Raw genomic sequence first — 24,141 nt, 5'->3', positions numbered from 1 at the left:
GAAGCTACAGTCGCTCTCCATCGCGGGAAAAAACCTGGTCATCAGGTGTGACGCACTTTCATTGCTGTTACACGTTGCACAGATGTGGCCTATTCCCAGAACATGTGCCGCTGCAGTCACCCGGGCCATCTTCCAGTTTATATGGAGGTCAAAGATGGACTGGGTCCGAAGGGACTCGATGTATAAAGATCTGGGCAACGGGGGAAAAAATACACCCAATTCCACCCTCACCCTGATGGCCATCTTTGTGTGTGGCTGCATCAAGCTGTGCGTGGATCCCCGGTATGCAAACACCAAGTGTCACTACGTACTGAGGTTCTAGCTGTCCCTGGTGTTGCGAAGGATGGGCCTGGCCTCGCTGCCGCGGAACGCTCCGAGTAGTTGGACCGTTCTGTATCACCTGTCCTTCGTGAGGAAGTTTATGAAAAAAAACACCTTTGACCACAAGTCCATCAGGAAGTGGTCAGCACGTAGTGTCCTTGAGACCCTTCGGGAAATGGAGAGGGCGGATCCTATCGAGCGGTTCCCTGAGCAGACTGTCAAAGTCATTTGGCAGAATGCCTCATCGCCAGAACTTTCCAACAAGCACCAAGACATGGATTGGCTGGTGGTGAGAAGGGCTCTGCCTGTGAGATCCTTTATGCACGCCCGGACTCTCAGCCGCACCGCACGCTGCCCTCGAAGAGGCTGCGGGGGGGGGGGGGGAAACGAGACTGTCACACACCTCCTTCTGGACTGTGCCTACGCAGAAGAATTCTGGAGAGGAATGCAGTGGTGTTTATCGAGGTTCGTCTCGAGCAGCGCCGTGACGCGGGACTCCGTGCTCTACGCTCTGTTCCCCGGGACGCACACCGAGACGAACATCAACTGTGCCTGGAGGATCATCAACTCGGTGAAGGATGCTGTCTGGGTGGTCCGAAACCTGTTGATCTTCCAGCTGAAGGAGTTGACCCCGCCTGAGTGTTGCGGACTGGCACATTCCAAGGTCCAGGACTACGTGTTGAGGGACGCGCTGAAGCTTGGGGCAGCTGCTGCCAAGGCGCGGTGGGGAAAGACCACCGTGTAACATCTGCCTGCCTAAAGAAGAACAGGGGGGCCCACTCAGTCATTTGGGCTCTGCTGATGCCTCAGCTAAATATATGGATATATGATTGATAAACATACAGACCTGTATATACAAATGATAAATTCTGATCTCTGTCTGCAAAGAAATGGAATGTGTGTATGGCATGACCAACTGTACAGACCATCAAAATATTTTATGAATTATGAATAAAATATTTTTGAAATTAAAAAAACCCCACCTTATCCACTGGTGTTGCCACTTTCAGAGAAGTATGAATTTGCACCCAAAGATCCCTCTGCTTAACAATGCTCCTAAGGGTCCTGCCATTTATTGTATATAGTACTTTGCTCTTGTATTTGACCTCCCAAATTGCATCACATGTCTGGATTAAACTCCATCTGCCATTTCCCTGCCCAACTTTCCAATTCTTGTATCCTACTGTGTCCTTTGATAACTTTCTTCACCATCTACAACTCCAGCAGTTTTCAGGTTATCTGTTAACTTACTAATCAGACCAGCTGCATTTTCATCCAAACCACATATATATTTAGGTCCTAGCAGTGTTCCTTGTGAACCTTCACTGGTCTCAGACCTCCAGTCAGTAAAGACCCCTCTGCAACTATCCTCTGCCTTCTATTACCAAGCCAATTTTGTATCTAACTCATCATGGGTCCCATGTGACATCTTCTAGAGCAGCCTATCATGAGGAATCTTGTGAAATGCTTTACTAAAGTCCTTGTAGACAACACTTAATGCCCTAACCTCACCAATCATCTTCTTCACTTCCTCAAAATGTTCAATCAAATTTGTGAGACAAGACCTCCCCTGCACAAAGGTTCCTACTCTCACAATTGCTTGTTGAGGAGTTCAAGTATATTGACTGGGTGAACTGAAAGAACAGTCATCTATTTCCGAGTTATGATAATGAACGGTTTGTAGGAGAACCTGTAGGTGCAGTGGAACCTTGGGCTTGTTATCTCAGTCTTGTACATGATAGAGTTCCTAAGTCTGGATGATGCTGTCAAACAAGCCTTAAGGAATTGCTGAGATATATTTTTAAATGGTACACACTGCAGCCAGTGTGCCAGTGGTGAAGGGGACATCAATCAAGTGGGCTGCTTTATCCTGGATGATGATGAGCTGTGTACGAATGTGGCTGGGAGCTTCATTTACTTTGGCAAGTGAAGAGTATTCTAATCAGTCCTGACACGTGTCACAGTTGGCGAACAGACTTTGGGAGACAGGAGGTGAGTCATTTATGAAAAAAAGCACCCAGCATTTGATTTGCTATTGTGATCAAAGCACTTAGGTGGCTGGTCTAGTTGGATTTCTGGTCAATGTTAATCATCAGGATGTTGATGGTCAGGGATCAAAATGTCGAAACATTTTCTTGCAGGTGATTACTACTGCCTGGTACTTTTGTGGTGCAAATGTTACTTGTTAAATCCCAGCTGAAAATGTGTTGCTGGAAAAGCGCAGCAGGTCAGGCAGCATCCAGGGAACAGGAGAATCGACGTTTCGGGCATAAGCCCTTCTTCAGGACTCAGCTCTGATTTTCAGCTCTGATCGCCAGCATCTGCAGTCCTCACTTTCTCCTGTTAAATCCCAGCCCAAACTAAACATGGTCAAGGCCTTAATCATTTGGACTCTAATTGCTTGTGTACCTGAGAAATTGTGAATGAACAGAACATGGAGTAGTCAGCAGCAAATATCGCCACTTCAAACCCCCAGTGGTGCTAAGAAAGACCTTGATGCATCAACTGAAAGTGATTGAGTGAAGAAACTCATGTGGTGATATCTTTCAGTTGCGATGACCAACAACCATAATGACCTTAATGTGTGCAAAATATCATTCCCATTTCTAGAGAGGCTCCCCCCACAAAGCCATATTGACTTCAAGTTGTTGATGCCATACATGGTCAAATACTGCCTTGACATCATGAACAGTCACTAGTTCTATAAACAGACATTTTTGCTTGTCTGCTGGTGAAAAATTAACTATAATATACAAACCGTGTTGTTGGACAATGCCAAAAACTATGTACCTTGTTTCTAAAAAACATAGTTGCCCAATTATATATCTGGTTCAGGTAACCTGGGTGCCCCATCACAGCAACACGACACTGTAAAATACATCAGTTTGGATGCACAAAATTTAAAGTACAAGATATACTTGCTTCTATGTACAGAGAAAGAAAATAATGTTAGGAACATGAATTGCTTTTCGTCCTGTCACGATCAGATACAGGGATTATGTTGGAATAGAAAGGCAAAGTTATCCTAATTCAAACCTGACTGCCTGAAGCAGTATTACAATTTACTGCGATCATACCATTGAAACCCTGCAAATTAGTTTTCCAATAAAAAACGAGCATTCTCCGCATACACAGGTGGCTGTGCCGATGATGTCACTACATCTTGCAATATTGCTTATGCCTTTTAATAAACAATAAGATTCTGGGAAAGCTCAGATATTATTTCTGCCTGAAATTAAACATATTCTCTTGAGTTCTTAGTCATCCCACAGATGTAACTCGTATTACTGAGAAGAAGAATAAAATATTACAGGGCACAAACCAATAAGAACAAACAAGCTTGTCGTCACATACGGTCCTGACCTCCCGGAGGGAAAACACAGCAATATATAAAAAGAATGTACTGGTCACAGTGCCGATCCACCTGAACTATACAAGTTGGACTAGCAGGCTCATTTGCAAGTTTTAGTGGTTTTCAAGAATCAACAAGGTCCAGCACCTTCATTAAAGTCTAAACTGTACTTTAGATCATGATGCAGCAAAAACAGCAAATGCTCGTTTATGAATGCTTCAGAGTTTCACAACTTGATAAGGCACTCATGACAACATCCATCTGAAACAAGGTTTCATTATGCAAAATTACATAATACATTGTCATTATTTTAAATTGGAATTGCTTTGAATGATCTCATGGACAATTATGTAACACTTGCATGCCCTTTGCAATTCAAATCTAGTTAAGCAGAGAATGTGTTACCTCATTTCAAGCAGATGAGTAGTGATGAACAAATTCTGCCTCTGGAGGGTGAGTAAATACTGAATGGAAACTCTTAGCCAGAGATTGATGTGAACAATGAACAAAGTGCATACCTGTAACACTGCAGAACTGTGGGTGTTGCTCGTGAAGAAGCGAGTGTTGCCGGTCTTTGAAGACTGTAAGTGGGTCGCAACACCCATGTCGCCACTTGCCAAGGATACTTTCAGATGAGGATCGTCCTCTTCAACCAATGATCTGCAGAAATTGCAAAAGGAGAAATTAGTAAACTTCAAAGCCAAATGAAAGCAGTGCTGTACACCAAGGGCAAAGACAGAAATCAGGTTACCAGTGGCTGTCCCTGGCTCAGCCACACCAACTAGAGTACAGAGACCCCCACCACAAATCGAAGCCAGGGTCATTGAGCCTTAATGAAACCCCCTCCATCTTGGGTCCTGCTATGCACCAGACTAAAGTCGAGGGAGCCACCCTTTCAACAGTTTAGCACTTCAATATTATTGATGAAGCAGCTGCACAGATGCTATTGCACCTTAGTTGTAATTCTCTTCATATAAAATGTTACTTTAAACCATTACTGTAAACGTTGGTCGCGCAATCAAATTGAGTCTCGCCACTGGGTGGGTTTGCTATTACCACCCTCTTTAAATGTCAGGATCTATACAGTCTGCTTGGATTAGTGCAGCACACGAATACCACGCATAGTCTATCCAGCAGACTGACCTTAAATACATAACATTAAGAAGTTTCTTGAATGCTAGCAACTTTGCCCTTACATTCCAATGACAGACATAGCTTGATTCCACAGACATTGCTACACAGATGATGAGAAAGAAGTGAACATTAGGATTTCAGATCCACAGCCGCTCTCTCCACAAGACCACATGGCGTTATCAGGTTGGACGGCTGGAGTGTTTAAAATGCTCTTCAGTTTTCACACTTTCAGACAGTAACACCCCAATGCAAGAATGAAACCACGTGCTAGTAGAGTAACTATCGTAAGAATGCAATGCAGGAACAGCTTATTAGCACGAAGTATAACTGTCAAATGCACAAAATTTGCTTATTCTGGAAGGAGCTTTGAGGAAAAAGTAACAAAAATACATCGAGAAAATCCCTTGCACTTCATAAGTGGAAGCTTTTTGTGCTCGTCACAGAGAAACTGTAATTTTAAAGTCAGAAACATCTAATTTACAGCTCAAGATTTGACCATCTCATCAATCAAGTCCTGAACTAAAATATCTGCATTTGTTTCACTTAGGTTTATCCTGTTTCATTTTTGCAGTTAATTAGGTTTCAAAAGCATGACTACCAGGGTCATGAGGCTTCATGGAGTCTATTGAAGTTTCCCAAGGCAACTTCCTGTCTCTCATATCCACTGTACTGTCACCTCTGCTGGGTTCTCCTGTCAGTGGGGCAGGACATAAGCAAGGGGGGTTATGGAGTTATGAGACATTAATGCTAGGGTCTGATTCAGTAAATGTGACTGCAGCAAGTTGCTGCTAGTCACATCTGTTGGACACTGTTCTCAATTTCAGGAGAAATCGCCAGACATCAGAAAGGAAGATTTTACGGGGTTGAATGTTAGGCTGTGCCTTTGTTATTTCCAAGGCCTGGTTGATGCTGGGTGGAGTACCAAGTTTAACTCTTGCTTGACTATTCAGTAGCGGTTTGATTAAGGTGCTTGCTTGGCCATTTCAAACAGCAGTTATGACTGTATCGCTGCAATCTAGAATTATATGCAGGCCAGACCAGGTAAGAGAGCAGGTTTCATTTTTTTCCCAAAGTCAGAAAGTTGAAGGCTGTGAAGAACATGGAGCAGTCTGTCCACTCCAGGGAAATACTGAACAACGAAGGGTACTCTATTAGTCATATCCTGAGTCTGTCTTGTGAGGTTGTTGCGATTTTTCACTGTGGCATGTCAGAACTGGTGATCGATGAGTTGAGCACTGTATCCCAGGCATCCTTCAAAATGTTTGGGTGACCCTTCCTCTGGGTTTTTTTCACAGATGCAGCTAGACCTGCTGGGCTTTTCCAATAGCTTCTGTTTTTATTCCATGTTTTCCAGTCAATTGGTTTGTCTCCAGCACCACCTTTTCTTTTGTAATTATTTCTGCCTCATACAATTGGATTGTAAGTCATCCCTTTGCTTGTTATTCAGCTCTTGACACTTTGCTCAGACCCTCTAACATTGTTGGCCACCTGCAGACTTATTATTTGACACTCTACTCACACCAATTCTCTGATCTCTCTGCCTATAAATTCAGCGTCTGCGTGCCTCACTCTCACTTCACCTGACAAAGGGGTTATGCACCAAAAGCTTGTGATTTCTAATAAACCTGTTGATCTATAACTTGGTGTCATGTTATTTCTGACTTTGCCCACTGTAGTCCAACACCGGTACCTCCCAAAACCACATTTTTACAATTCCTGTCTGCAAAGTTCATCCCAAAACCACATTTTTACAATTCCTGTCTGCAGAGTTCATCCTCTCCTTCATTTCCACTATTTGTAGCTACAACAAAATCATTGTAGCTCCTTGGATTGTTCCTTAAATCTAACAAAATAAGTTCTCTCAAATTCATCATTCCTTTCCATTGTTACAGTCATTAATTTTGTTACTATTGTCAGCCATGCCTTTACTCTCTCTCTCTGCTCCCAGTATTTCCCCAAATATTTTGTAGCCAGGAATATAAAATGCCTAATTTGCTCCTTGGACCCAGGTCTTGATGAGAAGTAATAAGCAGAGCAGCCAGGCGAACTTCCCTGCTTTGCTCTGAATAGTGCAAAGGGTCTTTTACAACTATCTAAACAAGTCAACAGGTTAGCAATTTTATAAAAGCAATGATTTGGAGATGCCGGTGTTGGACTGGGGTGTACAAAGTTAAAAATCACACAACACCAGGTTATAGTCCAACAGGTTTAATTGGAAGCACTAGCTTTCGGAGCAACTATCACTTGATGAAGGAGCGTCGCTCCGAAAGCTAGTGTGCCTCCAATTAAACCTGTTGGACTATAACCTGGTGTTGCGTGACTTTTAACTTCATAAAAGCAAGATAGCACAGATGCCAGGAATCAACCAGGAATCAGAAATAAAAACAAGAGAATTTCTGGATTTTGCCAGTCCTGCTGTAGTTTCTCTAGCGTTCTCTGTTTTTAATTTAACAATTGATGTGTTGACACTACCAGCACTCCTTCAGCAAATAAAGGCTGACACTTGAAGTAAAGTCCAAGTGAGGAACTTAATCCATTGTTAAAGTGGGTCATAAACCATAAATAGAATAAAATAGAATTTTAGCTTGTATTCTTCCTTTTTAATTCATGTGCATACAAATTTAAAAATGCTCCATTTTCTTTCTCCTTCCCATTATTTTGAATTCATATTGACCACATGATGGTAATTAGCATCCAGTTTCCACACACATTTAGGAATGAAAGTAAAAATCAGACAGGTGCAGCATTAAGTCTGTCTCAGTTCCTTAATTTTGAACAAGTATTTGACACACGTTTTGCAATACCAATGGAACTGAAGTCTGCTTTCTATGGATTTGTTTCATTATATCGCAATATATAAAATTATCACGTAAGTGATCAGCAATCTGGACAATAGATAAGGAGATAAAAGGTAGCTATTCTCATCTGAAGGGATAGAGAATGATGTTTATAGCCCAGAAAGAGACTAGTTGACTCAATCCTGCTGTGTTAGCTCTGAGCCTGAATAATCCAAACCCAATTCTCTCACTTCCCCTGCAGACCGATATCTGTCTCCCCTTCTAATATTTATCTTCAGCTCAAACCCTCCCTATAGCAAAGCATTCCCTGTATTAACAACTCTGTGTTAACAAATTTCTATCAGGGACAATTCTAAATTAAAAACCTACATTAAATCTCTGCTTGGCATGTATTGCTGCAGTGGAAATATTCCCAGTATTTCAAATTTCTCTTCATTTGCATATGTTGGCAAAAACAAACATTAATATCTTTCTTACCACGTGTGTTCAAAATTCCACAAGGTAATGAAACTTGGGTTAAATAAATGTATTATTTGCAGCGCCTCGGGATGACTTTATCATATTAAAGGCACTGTGCAATTGCTGTAAAACTCAATGCAGTTGACCAATTTTTTTTAATGATGATATATCTATGGCCACTTCAATTTTCAAAGCATTATGCCTTTTGAACTCAAGGGACCAATGCAGTTATTCTAATTGTAAATGCAAACAACAAGGAACATAGAAATCATGCATCTGCAAATGGCCACTGGAACACACTGTTACTTTCCAATCAGGATAAGGAGAATTCAAGCCCCACTGCAGGATTTCAAAAACAGCTGTAAAAGAATGATAAACAGCGGTGTACGAAGGAAGTGCTGCAATGTCATTTGCCATGTTCTTTAAATGAGTTAAATAATAATAATCTTGGCTGCCTGGTCTGCTGATTCATGTAGAACGAAAGAAAGTTGTGTGGTAATAGAGACAAAAACAAACTCTGCAGGTCTGGCAGCAACTGTGGGGATGAAACTAGGGTTAATGTTCAACTTTCTTCATAGATGCTGCAGGACCTGCTGGCTTTTTCCAGTACTTGTTGTTTTTGTTTCAGATTTCCAGCATCCAGAGTTCTTTATTTTATTTTAATGGTAATAGAGTGGGCAGATCCTGGTGAACATTCTTCCGTCAACCATCACTTGTGCAGATCTAATTAACAGAGGTTGCCAGCTCTCCCCGGAATCTTGAATCATTTATAGGTAAAATAGATCTCTGCAGCCAACTCACCCAATGGTAGCAGTGGGATCTTCTGGGCAATATGGTAACTGTAATTGCCTGTTGCACATCAAAATCGTGCATCACATACTTAAACTGAAACTGTGTTGCGTTCATGCAAATTGCTTTTTATAATAACAGGAGTTTTAAATGAAGTACAGATAAGGTTTAACAACTGTTTTGACACATGGCGAAGTTTTGTGTATAACTAATTGCTAGTATGATGCAAAATCCTGAAATCAGCACAGCTTGAACTTCATTCCCTCTTCATGCATTTTTGTGTTACATTTTTTGAAAAAATAAACAAACAAATTAAAGAAACAACTGAAAACGACAGTCGGAGCAGCAGAAGGAATGAAAGGCATGAGGCAGGGCCTATTTGAATTACAAATGAACAATCTGATTATACCTTTTGATATTCTGATATCCACTCACAGCTGTGACACTGCCTCAGCAGTGAATTGATGGAAATTAGTTTACTCACAAACAGTTTCCAAGTGCTCTGAACCATATGTTCCTTCATACAATGTGTTCTAGATGGGATTACATCAGCACAGTCAGCTTGCCCTCTGTGGCAACGGCAATGAATTGAAGATTTCTGGACAATTTAGTCTTTGAACTGAAAGTTTTTCTTACATTTTCCTGAAAATATGACAAAACTTTGTGAATAAAGTCTAGCTTGATTGTTGAAACGTTTTGAGGGGATGACACTAAGGTCAAACTTCCCAGAATGCACTCTGGGAACAAGAATCAAGATTCCCAACATGGACGAAATATGCAAAGCTGGAATTTTCCACAACCCTTAGAATAAATCGTGCACATTAAATTCTGAATCCTGGCTTATCAAATGAAGCTTCAGCCATTTCTCTGTGAAGGCTTTTATTTGATACCACCATAGATTTAAACCTTCCATTGTTCAAACCCCTAAATACACAAGCACAACAGCAAATATAACACAATCTTTTGCATGCTGTATATAACTCCCATGCCTTGTAAACAGTATCATTAATGCACTGGTAAATTTGTGTTGCGAGATGAACTGCAACTTCCAAGAAGCTTGTCTTTTTAAGATACTGTATACCCTTAAGCAAAAATGGAACTAAACTAAGCTAGTTACATGAAAGAATGTTGTAGTTGGAGTTTCAGGTTCATAGAAGTGATAAGGGTTGGGATACTGCAAAAGTCAAACCATAGGTGGGCAGCAGATAAAAGACCCTGAATCTTAAAAAGTCATGTCAGAGGTTAGGCGTGTTAAAGAACTGAGTGTTCACATGACCAGACTGTCAACCAGGGTTGTTGTTGATTGGTCAGCTGAAAACAGTCTCTAATAATCTATGTCATTAAGAATGAACCTATACAAGAGAGATTGAAGTATGCCTCATTGGTATTAATCACATTCAGGGAACTTTGATGAATTAAAACTGCCAGTGAAAGTGACTCAAGAGCTGATGAAATGGAGGTAATTTTTGGAAGACTGAGACTGTACGTGACGCCACATTTACACAGAAGACATAGAATCCCTACAGTTTAGAAACAGGCCATTTGGCCCAGCAAGTCCACACTGACCTTCCGAAGAGTAACCCGCCCAGACCCATTCCCCTACCCTATTACTCTATATTTCCCCTGACTAATGCAATTAACCTACAGATCCCGAAACACTATGGGCAATTTAGCATGGCCAATTCATCTAACGTGCAAATTTTGGCTTGTAGGAGGAAACTACAATACCCAGAAGAAATCCACACAGACACAGGGAGAATGTGCAAACTCCAATCAGTTGCCATAGGCTGGAATTGAACCAGTGTCCCTGGCACTTTGAGGCAGCAGTGCTAACCACTGAGCCAATGTGCTAGGATCAATGCAAAAACATTTAAGAAAATTATCTCTGGTGCACTGCCGGAAGTGAACTTCATAGTTTCTATTGTAATATCATTTCGCCATTAATGTGTGCTTATTTATGTTAAATTTGGGTTAACAGATTACAGAAATGTTAAAGATTACAGAAATGCATTTTGTTCAGGTTATTAATCTATGAGATTGTATCAAAGGACAGAGCATACCACAGTTAAAGCATCCCATAAAATTTTGGACAATATTTCAGAGTACATATTCACTAGGATGATGCCAAGGATGACAGTTTCAGGAAGGGGAAATACAGGGAATATTTCCACTGTAGCAAGAAAACAAAGGAACATGAACTATTAGGAGCATATTATTCCATCACTTTGGATGGTTGTTGTTAGGGCAATATTTTGTACACAGCAAGGTCCCACAACTAGCAGTGATGCTTGCAGTTGAGGGAGAGATGCGAATCAGGACTAGAGATCATTAACAATCAGCTGAACATTAATAATGCTTCATGAAGTGTTTGGACACTGTTGTAGTATGGAGAAATGTGGCAATCAATTTACACACAGTGAGATCCCATGAATGGCAACAATAGGAAGATGTGTTTGAATAATGTCAGTAGAGGGCAAATACCGGCCAGGTAACTAACTCAACTTCTTAAAATAGAACTTTTTACATTCACTTGACAGAGCAGGTAAGGTTGCACTTTGACATTTTACCAGAATGAAAAGATAGAAGTGCAACACAGAGGGGGTGCTGCACTGAAGAGTCAAGGCTGAATAACAGAGTTTAAGCCTCCAAAGAGAGGCTTGAAGGTATGAATTCTGACTCCTAGACAAGTGTCGTGGATCACATTCTTGAGATCAGGATGGTTTTATTCCCTCAGACTCTGGTTAAAATGGCATGATGCTAAAATTGCAAATGCATTGTCAATTGAGTGTGTCAATGTGCATGCTCTCGTGATACTTAGAAATAAACAATACTCCTCATTGAGAAATGGTTAAGGTTAGTTTTAGAGAAAAATTACTCGAGAATCAGATTTAGCAGCAGGTCAAATCAGAGTTTATTAAACAAAATATTTTGGGAGAGGCAACCTGCTTTTAACCTTAAATTCTTATCTTGACCCGCTGTCTCCCCAATTACAGAGATTTAACAGCCCTTTTGTATCTTTGGATTATAGCAAAGCACACAGTTTCAATTACGTAAACAGTCCTTCAGACTTCAGACAGAATGTCATTCCTCATGCAGGTGAGGTCTGCTGAGATTGCAGCCACCGGGTATTTTGAGTTTGTGGTTTTACTTGCTAATGGTCATACTTACGCTTATCCAGCTTGCTCCTGCAGCAGTCAGCACTTTAGCATGATTTAGCACAAATTGCAAATTGCACGAAATTTTGTCAACAATCCCATCATGCTTTACAAATGTAGTCAAATGCTCGACTTCAGGTTCAAGCCAGAGCTCCAGGTTCAAGTCACACAACATAGTTGTATTAGGTGTCCAAATATTAAGAACAAACTTGACCAGATTAAGACTTGAGCCCTTTGACTTTAGTGCGAGGAAAACGTTGTAATGTCAGATAATGAGAGATTAAGCAAAGATTTTATCTGCTTATTCTGGAAGAATAATCCACCACCTTGATTGTAGAAGTTCACTAATTTTCCCAGCATCCTGCCAAACTGGTCCACAGTCAACATCTTCAAAAACATCTTAAAAGTTTGTTCAGTATCCTGTTAAGTACCTAAAAAAGCTATTAATAATTGACAGTGCTTCAAAGTAGGACATCAACAAAACTTAATGAGATGCCTCAACTTTAAAATTCATGCTCTCGTTTCCAAATTCTCCGATAGCCTACCTTCTCATCTTTGTCAAATTCGCCAACCATCCTTGCATCCCTGACATTCATCATTCAGCTGCTGATAGATGGGAATCAGTTGCCGAGACTCTAAACTCTGGAAATTCCTTCCTGATTTCCCTTTCTTTTATGAAGATGCCACCTACGCTCACCTGCCCTCATAACTTATAATACTTGGTCCGAGATAGTTTTTAAGCTTTACCTGATAATCAATCCTTTGAAGTATTCTGAGGACTTGAGCTATGTTATGACAATGTTACAGGCACTATATGAATGCACTTGTTGGTTGTTAAATAAAAGCAGATCTTTCAAAAGAAGGGGAAAATCTGTTACTAAACTAGTGGCTGTGCAATATGGTTCAGCAAAAACATTAATGGTTCTATTGTCTTACATCGCATGCAAATAAGATCCGACAGATTTTATTTTGGTAGTTTTATTTGTGGAGTGAATCAAGAGTTACCAACATTTTAAATTGCTGGCATGAGTTCAAAATATCCATTACAGTAAATCACAATTTATACTACAAGTAATTACATATTTAACAAATCTCTGATCATTGATGGGTTAATCATACCAGTTCTATGTATTTTTTCTTTTGCATTGCTGTCCACCATTTACACACACTTTTCTGACCAAAGGACTGCTCCACCATCTGCCAGATTCCCATTTGTTTCCGTGCTAACTCTCCTGAATGCCACCTATCCGTTTACCTTTAATCCTTTCACTATTGTGTGAGCTTTGTAAGATTTTTAATTTCTTGTCCCAATTCTCACCTTGCTATTCCCAATATCTATTTCGAGGAAGAGTCACTTGATCCTGAACGTTAACTCTGATTTCTCTCGACAGATACTGCCAGACGTGCTGAGCTTTTCTGGCAATTTCTATTTCTATTTCTATTTTGAATAGTTATATTTTCATTGGCTTTAAAGTCAATTTATAGATGATGCTATTACAGCATGAAAAGCACAGAATGTGTGGTCAGCTCCCCCGGGGAAGAGAACTTGATCAATGCTCCACAAGATAATGCTGTTTTAGTTGATATGGTGCATAGGATAAATTAATATATTTAGCATATTAACACATTTGGTAACATTTGATTAGAAATCTAATTGAGCACATATAGAAGACACAGCAATCTGAATGAATTGATCAATGATCAACCGTCTGACTGCTATGGCGATGTCTCTGAATGACAAATCTATTATTATTCAATTGCCCAGGGCTTTGAAGAATATCTATTATATGACTTTTAGATCTAACCTTTTAATAGCACAGCATTTGCAAAACAGTGACAGGATTGGACAGAATCAGCATGAATTTCCAAAAGAGAAATCACGCTTGACAAACCTACTGGAATTTTGAGAGAATGTAACTGGTAGAGTTGATAAGGAAGAACAAGTGAATATGGTTCACTTTGAATTTCAGAAGACTTTCAATAAGGTCCCACTTGAGAGCAGTATATAAAATTAAAATACTTGGGATTGGGAAGAGTGCATTTACATAGACAGAAAACTGGTTGACAGATAGAAACCAAAGAGTAGGAATAAATGGGTCTTTTCCAAGTGGCAGGCAATGACTAGTGGGGTACCACACGGATCAGCGCTTGGACCCCAGCTATTCACAATATGATTTAATGATTTAGATGACGAAACCAAATGAAAGTTTACAAAAGACACAAAGCTGAGTGGGGGGTGAGCTATGAGAAGGGTGCAGAGATACTTCAGTTTGATTTGGAGAAGCTGAGTGAGTGGGAAAATGCAAGGCAGATGAAGTATTATATAGGTAAATAAGAGGTTACCCACTTTGGTAGCAAAAAGCAGATCATCTGAAAAGGTAATGGGGAAAATGACAGGACCTGGGTGTTCTGGTACACCTGTCACAGAAAGGAAGCATGCAGGTGCAGCAGCTGGTGAAGGCAACAAATGGCATGTTCGCCTTCATCATGAAATACAGGAGCAACAATACATTTTAGCAATTAAACTGTGCTTTAGTAAGACAATTTCTGGAGAACTGATGGCAGTTTTAGTCTCCTTATCTGAAGGCGAGAGTTCTGGCTATGTAGGAGTGAAACAAAGGCTTGCCAGACTGTGTCTTGGTATAATAGGATTGATGTACAAGAGAGATTGCATCAATTAGGACTATATCCACAGAAGTTTACAAGAATTAGAGGGGATCTCATAGAAACCTGTAAAATTCTAGTTGGACCAGATAGGGTAAATGCAGGAAAAATGTTGCCGATAACCAGGGAGTACAGGACCAGGAGTTACAGTCTAAGGATGCAGAATAGGTCAGTTTTGGCTGAGATGAGGAGAAATTTTTTCAACAATAGAGTGGTGAATCTGTGGAATTCTCTGCCACAGTAAGTGGTTGAGGCCAAAATATTGAATGTTTTCTTCAAGGAGTTATATCATAGGACTAAAGTGATCATTGGTTCATCATCTTGTGCACATACCCATACTTTGTTCCAGAAAGTGGACAGTTCCAAGTTGCTTTCCAACCTTGAGTTTGAGACAGCAAATCTTCCAGTGTGTTCGAAGGCAGCAAAGAAGAACTGTTTCAGGTTACTCAGTGAGGGGGCTCAGCACAATGTAGAATAGAATATTTTTTGTGCTGAGCTGTGATTTCAACCCCCACGACGTTGTACATTGAGGCACTGTGTCAAGATGCAATCAAATCAGCAGTTTGTGTTTTCGAAAATGTTAATATGAATCTTCAGAAATAGCAGTTTTGTGGGCTATTCTAGCAGGTCGAGAGAGAGAAAGAGAGAGAGAGAGATAGAAAGACAGACATTGCTGGTCTTAAGATAATATTTGCAACAATAGCAGGAACACTGATGATTACATTTCACTTACCAGAGAGATGAATCACAATGGTACATAGTGATTTGTTTGAAAAAGAAAATATGCCAAGCTATGGGGAGAAAATGAAAAAGTCACAGCAATTAAAGACGTCTTTTGGAGAACTAGAGACACAACAGACAGCATGGCCTCCTATTATTCTGCTGTGGCACAAAATCTAATCCTAACAACTGGTAGCTTTGACATTATCAACAAGCTCATGCAACAAATCTCCAAGTGTCAGTGCAGGAAATCCTGCAGCTGACCACATTCAGGTTGTTGTCTTGCAGGAATTCATCAATTCCAAATTGAAAATGACTCTGCCAATTGTTTAACCAATTAATCTGCAGTCTGTCTTTACAATGGGGTATGGCCTACCTACACAGAATTCACACAAATTGTTGACGCTGACATTGTTACTTGTAAGGCTGAAAGTAATCATGGTGCTTATCACTCACAACCCATCTGTCTGTTATCCAACCGCAAATAGTGCTAGTTCTCTGCCAACTTTGCAATTGCCATAACTATCAGGATATCATAGACGTTGAACAATTCATCACAGTTGAGTATATCTTCATCAAGCTATTTCCTTACAAATGGGCAGCACGGTGGCTCAGTGGTTAGCACTGCTGCCTCACAGCACGAGGGGCCCAGGTTTGATTCCAGCCTCGGGCGACTGTCTGTGTGGAGTTTGCTCATTCTCCCAGTGTCTGCATGGGTTTCCTCCAGTTTCCTCCCACAGTTCAAAGATGTGCAGATTAGGTGGGCTGGTCATGCTAAATTGCCCCATAATGTCCAGGGATGTATAGGCTAGGTGGGTTAGCCATGGGAAATGGAGGGTTATAGGGAGAGAGTGGGACAGGGTTGGGTCTGGGTGGAATGCTTTTTGGAGGGTCGGTGTGGACTCGATGAGTTGAATGGTCTGCTTCCACACTGTAGAAATTCTATGATGATCTGGAATCTTAATCAAGGATCAGCATTATAGGTTTGACAAAGAAGGCATCTACACAGAAGGCACAGTGCTGTCCAATGCAGAACCTTAAAGGATGGGACAGAATTAATTAATTCAAAGCCTGGGGCATGATGGGGCATGAAATACCTGTTGCAGGTGGTGGGTCAGTAAATTCATCCTAACAGTTCTTATTGCGTGGTCAGTAAGTGCTTACAAATGTTTCTCATCGCAGTGCTGGTGAGTTCACACAGGTAGTTCTCAGCATAAAGTGGTGAATTCACTGTTGATTCTATCTTTGGAGATATTCAATTCACCCAGACATTGTTCAACGTTGGATTGGTGAATTCAGTAATGTTTCTCCCTATCATAGCTGTGAATTTTCCAGTTTGTACCTGCAGGTTATCACTCCAGAATGGTCACTGGACTACCAGCCGTAGTTTCACATCCACAGTAAAATCAGTAACGAATGAAACAGTGCACTATCAGTACATACCCCACATTCTAGAGTGCTGCTCCATTAAAAAATAGTTCTCAATGTCAAACATGAATTGCACAGTGTTCATGTTCTTCATGTGAGTTTAGCCTTCGCAAAATCAGACACTCATACAGACACAGAAGAACATGTACAAAGACCTTTATATCATACAAGTATGACAGCTTTACCAATATCGATGTCAGCACAAGTTACTTTACTCACTTTCACCCTTTTCATACAGGCATCAGGGCAGAATAGATTGCTATCTTGGAATTTCTCTTTCATGATTTTTTACAAGTCTGACTGATAAGAACAACTGCAAATACCAAAATATTGTGTTTACTTATTGCGCAATTCCACATGCTAATCACCAGAATTGTTAACTCTACTCCACTTTTCAATTACATAAGATAAAATGATTCAAATCTTACCAGGGCAGAAGGTGAAATCTGAGTTCAATAAAAGAAATCTGGAATAAAAAAAACATTAGCCTAAAGGAAACCATGTAATCACTGCTGAATGCAGTAAAACCTTTCCTGTTCATTACTTTCAGAAAGGAAATCTGCTGCCCTTACCCAGTCTGACCTACATGTGACTTCAGACTCTTAACTGTCCAATGGATAATTAGGGAATGGCAATAAGCGCTGGCCCAACCTGAGACATTCACATCCATGAATGAATAAGTATTACCAGTTTCAAGTATACAGAAATAAAAACAAAAAATGCAGGAGAAGCTCAACAAGTCTGGCAGCTTCTGTAGCCTGTGGATGCTACCAGAGCTGCTGAGTCTCTCCATCAGTTTGTGCCTATTTCAGACTACAGCATCTGTAGAACTTTACTTTTACTTAACTTATCAGTAGCAAGCAAGACAAGCTCACGGGTGTGTAATGTAAATAGAATACAGACTCTCTATTCTTCACACAGGTCAAAACTTCCAAACTTAAGCTATCCAAAAGAAAGAAACCGTAATTATGTGTGTATCTAATTCCAAAGCACAAAGCATAATCAGTGATTCAATCTTTGCTCTTATCTTCACATATGAAATACACAGTCCTGTTAACAACAAGCTAATAGATAAAGTTATTATTTATTAGGAAACTCTGACAATGTACATCAAACTGCATTTGGACAGAAGTGGAGAACAGCATACACATTCTGTTCAACTATATGAGAATTGCAATGTAGGTGTGCCCTTTCTGGTAAACAGTCCTTCAGATTCCATAGTGATCGTACCTGGAAAGCTACAGGATAATTCAGGCGAAGAATGCATGTTTTATCTCACTTATGTCAATGATCGTCATCTACATCTTAATCTTCCCTGATAAATATGTTTTCTTGACAATAAAAATAATCACTAGTTCCAGTACCAGTAGAGTGAATAGGGAGCTGGAATAATATTCCTGAAGACACAGAACGTGCGGCCACTGAAATTAAACTCTAACTGTATTGCAACAAACAACGAATAAAGAAAGACTTTCACTAACATCGAGGTTTTCACAAACTCCAGACATCTCAAAGTGCTCTACAGCTAATAAAGCACTTTTGAAGTGCAGTAACTCATGAAATGCTGGAAGTGTCACAGCCAATCAGCACAGAACAACATCCAACAAACAATAATGTTTGAAATCTGTTTTTGTGGTGTTGACTGAGGGATAAGTATTAGTTATGAGAATTGTCTGGCTCTACCTTGAGTAGTGTCAGGATATCGTTTACCTCCTCCAAAACAGAATGACGGGCCTCAATTTAACATTTCACCAAAAAGAGGGCAGCTCAAATAGTACAGCAATATGTCACCAGTGAGTTATCCTCAAGTTTTGTGCTCAAATTTCAGAGTAAGTATAGAATCTGCAGCCTTGCAATTAAATGATTTATTCACTTTAAACTAGATTTTGTTTACTTTATGTAAACTATAGCTCATGTCAGTATTAACTCTGAAATTTGGATACAGTGGAAGAAGTCAGTAAATCACAAATCTTGGGTTCATTCAGTAAGAATGGAAGCTAATAATTTCTTCAAATGTAAAGGAAAAGCCTGGGATTTTTATGGATTTGACAAGTCAGTAGGAGCACACTGTGATAATTCAGGAGTTGCAAAAGTGCCTTTGGCAAGCCTGACACAGAAGGTCCACCAGAAACTGCAATGCATAGTAAAAAGCACACTTTGATGTTTAAAAAAAAATGGTTTCACAATATACCCTCTGCTCAAGATCACACCTCAATGCCTGCCAATTCACTCTGGCTCCAACTGAGTTCCAAAGCTCCCACATTCATCTGTTAATGTGCAGTTCACTGAAGCCACTTCTAAATGTGTTGCATAAACTTAAAAATAAGCACATTACATACTGCAAATGTTACATTACTAATCTTTTAGTTCAAAAAGACATGCAATAAGTGAATTTTTGCTTCCATATGGTCCCTCAATACAGATATTTGCTTCGTGAAGTAACTTGATGTCAACCTGGCTTTAAGTTAGCAGGTAATAAACAAACAGTCCACTCGAGGCTGGCATTACAGAGGAGAATTGAGGGAGTTGTCCTGTTAGTTGTTCAACCAAGGCCCTTAAATGATGTCTGGATGGATGTTAAGAACCAAAGGTACTACTTAAACAAAGGCAGAGAGGAATCTAGATTCTGGAGTGATAGTTTTTCTTTCAAAAACAACACAAGAAATTAGATGGACAGTCATTGCATGTCTGTTAGTGACATCTTGCTTTGTGTAATGCACAACAATTACTGCCCTCCAAAGTAAATTATTGTACACAGGTGCTCCAGGGAGATGTGAGAGACACTATATGGCATTGTATGAATGGATGCATTTTTCCTCTCGATAATAGAATATCTGTATTGTCATTGTGACCCCCAATATAACCTCAAAAAGTCTCAGGTTGACTGCAAGATAACATGACAGGTGATTATTTCGAACTACCCTGACTCAATTTCATCACCAATACTTGTGGTGCTCTTAGAAAAAGCACATCTATTATTTTTTACATAGGTATAAAAAGTCTCAAGCAGCATACTGGCAACATTCATATGCAACACAGATCCAACTTTTTATTTTATTCTTACATGGAATGTAGTGTCATTGGCTGTGTCAGCATTGGCTGTCCTGGAGAAGATGATGGTGAACTGCCTTCTTGAATTGTTTAAGTTCATTTGCTGCACGTGCTATTGGGGGAGGGTGGTGGGGTGTCAGGGGTGAAGCGAGAAAGGAGAGGTCCAGGATTTTGACCCAGTGACACTGAAGGAAATGTAATTTGCTTCAAAGTCAGGAATGTTAAGTGGCTTGGAATCGACCTTGCAGATCGTGATGTTCCCATGTATTTCTTGACTTCTTCCTTCCAGGAATCATAATTTGTGGTTTGGAAGGTGCTGTTCAAAAAGTTTTGGCGAATTTCTTCTGTGCATTCTCTATACAATACAAGCAAGAGGAACTAATGAATATTTATGGTAGTAGTTGAGGAGTGATTAAACAAATTGTTCTGTCAGATATTGTGTGCTGTGAGTTGCATTCATTAAGGCATTTAGAGACTTGTATTCCTGACTTGTATCTTGTACATGGACAGGCCCTGAGAGTCAGGACCTGAGTTACTTGGCTCACAGTTCCCAGACTCTGACCAGCTTTTACAGTCAGAGTATTTATAGTGCTGGCCCAGTTCAGTTTCTAGTCAATGGTAACCCCTAGAATATTGATGGGGAGGGTTCAGTGATAGTAATGCCTTCTTTTACATGGTCTCTTGCTGAGGATGGTCACTGCTTGGTACTTGTGTGGCACAAATGGTATTGAAGATGCTCTTATTGTAGGAGTGTGTCAAAACACCAGATCCTGCACTTCCAAAATTAGGAGAAAACCAAACTGGTCATTAGTTCAAGAGTTACACATTTTTGTTGCATTTTTTCCTCTTCCAAACTGCTCGATCCAAAGTGTACTTCTCACATTTGTCACTTTACCATGCCAGTTATGAAACTAAATAGTGAAACAGACTAGCTTCTCAGCAAAGTGCATGATTCTGAGTATGTGACTCCTTGCAATCTGTGGCAGTAAAGCATTTTAACACATTTATAGTATTGATTTTACTGTGGAGGTACAAATGAGAATGTTATATCCAAGTCCAAACAACTATACACTGTAGATGGTGAAATGGTGATCTTGGCTGATGGCTCTGATTGATGCATTGGATGAACATACTGAACATCAAACATACTAATATTGCTAAGTTTCACCCTTGCCTACCTTAATACCATTTGGTGAATTATGCAACATGTCAAGTTTCCTTGTCCCAGCTCTGCTCTTACAACGTGGCACTTAAAATTTGTCTGCATTAAATCTCATTTGCAAGCATTTTCTAGTGCAGGTGTGCTTGATTTGTCCAACTCTACCTGCAATTTCTCAGCTACTGTCCTCCAATTCCATAACCTCTCCATGTCAAACTAATGCCACTCCCTCTCCTCTCTTATATCCCTTTTATCCTTCTTATAGCATCGAAACACAAGCATTAAGGTGCCAGTTTTGTCCCTCCCTCAGACATGTGTCTGTAATAACTATGATGTCCCAGGCCTGTGTTCCATACATGCCCAAGTTCATCTGCTTTACCTGCAAGATCTCTTGTACTAAAATAAATGCAGTTTAATTCAGAGTTACTTCATTCTCTGACTTGCTCTTGTGTGCCTTCTTAATTAACTTGCTCTTTTTAAAAAAAAAATCAGAACCATTTTTGCCTGTCTTTCTATTCTTATTACAGCTTAGAATCCCATCCCCCCTACTGGTTTAAAGCTCCCGAATAGTACTAGCAAATCTCTCCCTTCCAGTTCTGGTGAAACCCGTCCCTTTTGAACAGGTCTTTTCTGCCTCAGAGGAGATCACATTGATCCACAATTCTGAATCCTTGCCCACTGCGCCATCTCCTCAGCCACTGATTTGTCTGCCCTCTTGTTATTCCTACTTTCACTAGCATGTGGCCATTGGGAGTAATCCAGAGATTACTACCTTTGAGGTTCTGCCTCTTAACCTTCTACCTAATTTCCTATATTCACTCTGCAAAACCTCAACCCTTTCCCTAATTATGTCATTCTTACCAACATGTACAACAACTTCCAGCTTCTCATTTACTCCCTTTGACAATATGCTGCAACCATTTTGAGAAATCCTTGACCTGCACCAGGGAGGCAACATACCTTCCCTAAATTCACACTCACGGTCACAGAATCTCCTGTCTGTGCCCCTGACAGGAGAATCCCCTATAACAATTACTCTTTTGAATCTTGACAAACCCCTGCTTAACATATGATTCATTCTTGGGACTAGCTTGGTTTGGGATTATGTTTGGCATGGATTGGGTTGGACTAAAGGGTGCATTTCCACGCTGGATGACTCAATGACTCTATGGTGCCCAAGATCTGGCTGCCACTTCTATTTTTCTCTGAAAGAATATCCTCCTCAACAGTACCCAAAGTGATATACCAGTTTGAGAAAGCGACAGGAGCCTTCTGAACTCCCTTTCTACATCTCCTGACAGTCACCCAAAAATCTGACTGAACCTGTGGTGTCAACATCACTCTAAATCTAACTATCAGACTCTCTATCGCCTGTATGCTCTTCAGTGACTTGAACTGACTCTCCAGCCAATCCAAACGGTTTGATATGAGATGGATCCAAACACGCCTCCTCAGACAGTTTGCAGGGAGAGTCAACTGTTCCCTAATCTCCCATATCTGACACTACCATCCCATTGGCTACCATAATTGCCCTTAAAAATTTGCTTATGTAGGTTTGCCTAAAAAAAAGGACTTTTCCAGTATTTGTAGACAGATTACTGCTTACATACAATGCTGGGAGAACTTTAAAAAAACCATATTCTATAAGGCCTAAAAGAATAAGCTCTTAAAAAAAAATTAAAATCCTTCATTTCCCACATTTTTTCATGTTAAGCATGCAAAAGAGAAGAAAAAATTAAAATATTAAAAGTGCAGCACTTGGCTGCAACTCCCAGCAAATGAAAACACCCTCCTCCTCAAATCCACTATCATTCAGCTCTCAAATCTCGGATCTGAGTGAAGCAATGTTGATCCCTGCTCTCCATCATTATTTAAACTGTTAATATCGAAACCTCAACAAACAAGTTGAAAAGATTAACCCTCTGAATTGCATGCAAACAATAAAATAAAATATCTCTACTTGATTAATTTGTTTGATTAATTTAATTAATTTTTCTGACTCCAAGCTATGAAGTTAATTCAACACATACTGCTTCAGCATTAATCCCCAGGAAATCTTAATTAATGCTTTCTCCCCAACACCCTAACATAGCTCCTTTTTGTTTAGAACTCTTTAGTCAATTTCTTACACATTTACTATGATATCTCAAAGCACAAGATTAACTGATAGTTCTGTAATTTTGAAGTCTAAATGCACCAGTTTGAACAGTTTTCTTAGCTATTAGGATGATATTTCCTTAAAAGGAGTCAACAATCCTGTTCAGGCATTTTGTTTTTAAATGGCCTGCTTTTTAATGACTCAATAGGAGAAGAAATGTGATTAAAACAGACAGAACAATCAGTAAGCTACAACAGAGCTCAAAACTCATTGGCAAGCATTATTTCTGGTTCACTTACTAAAGCTACTGGGCTAAATATAACCCACACTGACATTTAGAAACCTGTCGATGTTTCAGGCCTTTGAGACACATGATACAGCACTGCACAGTGCTGTTAAAAAGTAAAAGTTAATACTGTAGACTTCAGTACTGAAGCACCCAGTATTGCTGTTGAGGTACACTGAAATGTAAGGTGCAGTTTTGCATCGCCCTGCTAATGGTTACAGGCCTGCAGTTTTGGACCCTGTGGACACTTACATTGCTGAAGTCCTGACATAGTCTCACTTCTGCGTAAGTCAGTGAAGCACTGCCAAAGTTAAAACAATTAACTCTTACATTCTACACAAACTGGAAAAAAAAAGGTTTGTGGATCAGGCAATGTAACACTGTTACTTTAATATCTGTCATCCAGAAAATGTAAGAATATATTATGGAGCATGTAACAGTAGGGGATTCAGAAAGCATAATATAACCAAGCAGAGTTAGCATGGCTTTATGGAGGAGCAATCATGTCCGACACATTTACTAGAGTTTTTTTGAGGTGGTAACAAGCAAAGGAGAAGTTGCAAATGCAAAATATTTGGATTTACTCAAGGCATTCAATAATGTTAAGTAATCTTATGTGTGGTACAAGGCAAGAGCCCATAGTGTTAGATATAGTATATTCCTATGGATAGAGGAATTGCTAACTAATCGAAGATCAAGAGTATGGATAGAGAGGACATTTTCAGGA

General features: G+C 40.0%; 1 protein-coding gene across 4 annotated transcripts in view; it reads right to left on the bottom strand.

Annotated features, from left to right (window-relative positions):
• klhl13 (kelch-like family member 13) overlaps positions 1 to 24,141 on the bottom strand; it is a 215,369-nt gene that overhangs the window by 57,452 nt on the left and 133,776 nt on the right. For all 4 annotated transcript variants that reach the window (XM_043704362.2, XM_087992242.1, XM_043704361.2 and 1 more), the window contains one exon: positions 4,192 to 4,333. In XM_043704362.2, the coding sequence (XP_043560297.2) occupies positions 4,192 to 4,333 (142 nt within the window). The remainder of the gene's footprint in view (positions 1 to 4,191; positions 4,334 to 24,141) is intronic.

The sequence above is a fragment of the Chiloscyllium plagiosum genome, unplaced genomic scaffold (assembly GCF_037043375.1).
Source record: "Chiloscyllium plagiosum isolate Xiang-an unplaced genomic scaffold, Cpla_swu_hap1 HiC_scaffold_11, whole genome shotgun sequence".
NCBI classification, from domain to species: Eukaryota; Metazoa; Chordata; class Chondrichthyes; order Orectolobiformes; family Hemiscylliidae; genus Chiloscyllium; species Chiloscyllium plagiosum.
This window is presented reverse-complemented; position numbering and strand designations above follow the sequence as displayed.